Source organism: Mus pahari, chromosome 3 (genome assembly GCF_900095145.1).
Source record: "Mus pahari chromosome 3, PAHARI_EIJ_v1.1, whole genome shotgun sequence".
Taxonomy (NCBI): domain Eukaryota; kingdom Metazoa; phylum Chordata; class Mammalia; order Rodentia; family Muridae; genus Mus; species Mus pahari.
The window spans coordinates 105,719,680-105,722,683 of record NC_034592.1 but is presented as its reverse complement, the minus strand read 5'-3'; the positions used below and the strand labels follow the sequence as shown (position 1 = coordinate 105,722,683).

General features: G+C 47.7%; 1 protein-coding gene across 1 annotated transcript in view; it reads right to left on the bottom strand.

Annotated features, from left to right (window-relative positions):
- Positions 1 to 322: 322 nt before the first annotated feature.
- Positions 323 to 3,004, bottom strand: part of Sord (sorbitol dehydrogenase) — a 31,653-nt gene continuing 28,971 nt past the window's right edge. Inside the window, exons 8-9 of the mRNA XM_021193453.2 lie at positions 2,601 to 2,722; positions 323 to 1,638 (exon numbers count right to left, since the gene is read on the bottom strand). Coding sequence (XP_021049112.1) covers positions 1,473 to 1,638; positions 2,601 to 2,722 — 288 coding nt within the window. The 3' untranslated portion in view covers positions 323 to 1,472. The remainder of the gene's footprint in view (positions 1,639 to 2,600; positions 2,723 to 3,004) is intronic.

Sequence of the window (3,004 nt, the reverse complement as noted above, 5' to 3'; positions counted from 1 at the left end):
GACTTTGAGCATCTCCATGCTGGAAGCAGCCTTGAGAGAAAGCCAGTGATAAGTCTGGTGTAACTAAATTAGGACTGAGGAGGAGGAGCAAGTGGGCAGGGATGTGTACCAAAATCTCCTGAACCTGCCTCCTGCAGAAAACAAGGGAGGAAAAGCACCGCGCTTTGCCTGAATTACTTTCTCCACCTGTAAGATACTCACATATCTGCCACGTTTGTTTCTAGCAGTTTGTAAGATTGTGTTTAGTATGGAAAATATGTCCCCTGCTTAAAGCTTTGTTATTCTTCCTTGTGTGAAACACAGGCACAAACCACACATGGAGTCAGACACCATCGACAGTTTATTATGTGAAGCAGTGTGAGAAAGCTCAGGTTTGGGCCATGACCTTCTCCAGCATTTTTTTTTTTTTTCTTCCACATGTCCCCTACTCATAGCTGAAGAGGTGGATGACAGACTGCAGCCCAAGCTACATCACAGTTACTGTGCGCTCCTTGATTATCTTAAGATCACAAAGGGTGTGATTTGGACCCAGATCTTATAAAGAAAAGCCCTCTGATGAAATTATGCTGTGATACCCATCCAACAGATAGCAGCAGCCTCCCCAGCTGAGAGGGGAGCACCTTCTGATAGCCAGAACTGAGTGGAATGGGAAAATAATTGCCTGTGAGTGACCCTGGGAGAGGGGTCTAATCCTGTGAGCAGGGAGCTCAAGCCCTCCTGTGGCCCTCTAGTCAGGCAGGATTTAAGATCTTTGGGTGGGGAAAAAAAAAAAAAAAAAACTCCTGGTTGCTTAGCAACCAGTACTGCTCCTGCTCATGAATGAGCAGTGTTGGGAAGGTGGGCCTCCACTTTGCAAATTTAAGGACAGAATTCGTAGGAGCTGAGGCAGAGGTGGTCTTTGGGCAGAGCTGAGTGCTGCCCTTATGCTTTCCACACCTGGGGAATGTGAGCTGGTGTACCTCATCTGGGATTATCTTACTCTTGGGATCAGTTCCTTGTCTGGGTCCAAAAGGCAAGTTCCTTTCTGCATTCCCCTCAAATAAATGACACTTAGCTAGAGAAACATTGTGCTCTGAACAGCTGACCAAAAGTTCAGCCCTGGGGCCACTTCCATGTTAATGAAGCCATTTCTTCATTAAGTCAGCCCCACTCTCTGGCAACCACAGTGGAACACAGACAAAGGCATGCTTGTCTCCTCACCCAAAGAAGGTACTAGAGAAAGGGCGTTCCCAGGACCTACCTGCCAGACTGTGCTAGACTTTCCTTAGTATAAGCATCTCATTCTGGCTACAAGATCCCCCAAGGTGTCCCTACTTCTGTCTTTAAGGCACTCCCACTCTTCTAAGGCTCTCAGCTTATGAGTTTATTATTTTTACCATTCAAAAGAAAGTTCTATATTAATGGCCTCCCCTTCTAGCCATTTAGCCTTTGGATGCTGAGAGAGTGGGCTGAGGGCATAGATCAATTCACATCTAGGGGTTCTGGTCATTGGGGTCACACTTGATCATAACTTTCAGCCCCACACCCTTTTTGGCTGTTTCAAAGGCTTCAACTGCCTTCTCCAGAGGGAATCTGTGGGTAACTAAGGGCTTTACATTCAACGTCTTCGATGCAAGCATGGAAATTGCCATCGGCCACCTATAAGAGATCACAAACCTTCCATTAACCTTCAGGAAAAGAGTCAGGTCCCCCCAAAGTACTAAGCTCAGAAACTGTTCAATCATATTTCTTTCTTTCTTTCTTTTTGTTTTTTGTTTGTCTGTTTGGTTTTTGAGACAGGGTTTCTCTGTATAGCCCTGGCTGTCCTGGAACTCACTTTGTAGACCAGGCTGGCCTCAAACTCAGAAATCTGCCTGCCTCTGCCTCCCGAGTGCTGGGATTAAAGGCGTGCACCACCACGCCTGGCCCATATTTATTTCTAATTCAGTGCTTCTGCACGGTCATCTTTCAAATGACAGGAGCCTTGTAGGCTGCAGTCTGTGGGTACGGAGACTATTTTCAGTCACCCCATCCATGTTTCCAGCTTCTCGTCTCAGGACAGACGTGTGCCATATCAAGCCTACAAGTTCTTTGGCATGAAGGCCTAAGTTATGCTGTGGTTGCTCATACAAAAAGGCAATTAAGCATCAGGGAGGTAGCCTGGGACAGGTCCAAGATAACCTGTTTGCACCAGGTAGCAGCCCAGCGTGGTGGAGTGGAATGTAAAGTGGTCACTCTGAGGGCATGGAACAAGAAGAGGCATCACTGGGAAGTGTGCTCCACAGAGACAGCATCCTTGTCGCGCACACTGGGGAGCAGTAGAGCATGTGTAAGGTGGAAGACAGCGACTCTCCCCAAGGCAGATCCCTTATTTGCTCTAAAGAGGAGAAAACAAGCCTTAAGGAAATAAAGAGGAGGAAGGCCTCGGGGGATGAGTGGAGGATCCCAGTCCCCTCTCTGTCTGTTCCTCCCTCTGAGGAAGAAGTACCTGTTCTCTCTTAACAGCCCTATGTGGTCAGGGAATGACCCTCATGAATAAATATGCACAGACTCCTGGTCTCAGAGGCTACATGGGACCTGTCTTGGGCATGGTCACCTTCGATCACCCTAAACATACTCACGTGTTGCAGTATCGAAACACGCCTTTGATATCCACTTCCCGCACAGCTGCGTGCACCAGGGGTAAATTGACCATCTCGGCGCCCATTCCCACAATCACCAAGGTCCCACCAGAGTGAGTGGCCTAAGGAAGGAATAAGGACAGGAAAACTTGGGATATACAGGAGGTCCAGACCAGACCAGTATAACAAGTGGTTCCTGTTATACTGCCAAACTAAACTACACTTCAGCAGACCACCCAAGCCCAACAGAGCAGCAAGTAAAAACCATCTTTTGAAGCTCCAGAAATTGGAGGGTGGCTGTACTGGTTAGTTTTGTGTCAACTTGACACAGCTGGAGTTATCACAGAGAAAGGAGCTTCAGTTGGGGAAATGCCTCCATGAGATCCAGCTGTGGGGCATTTCCT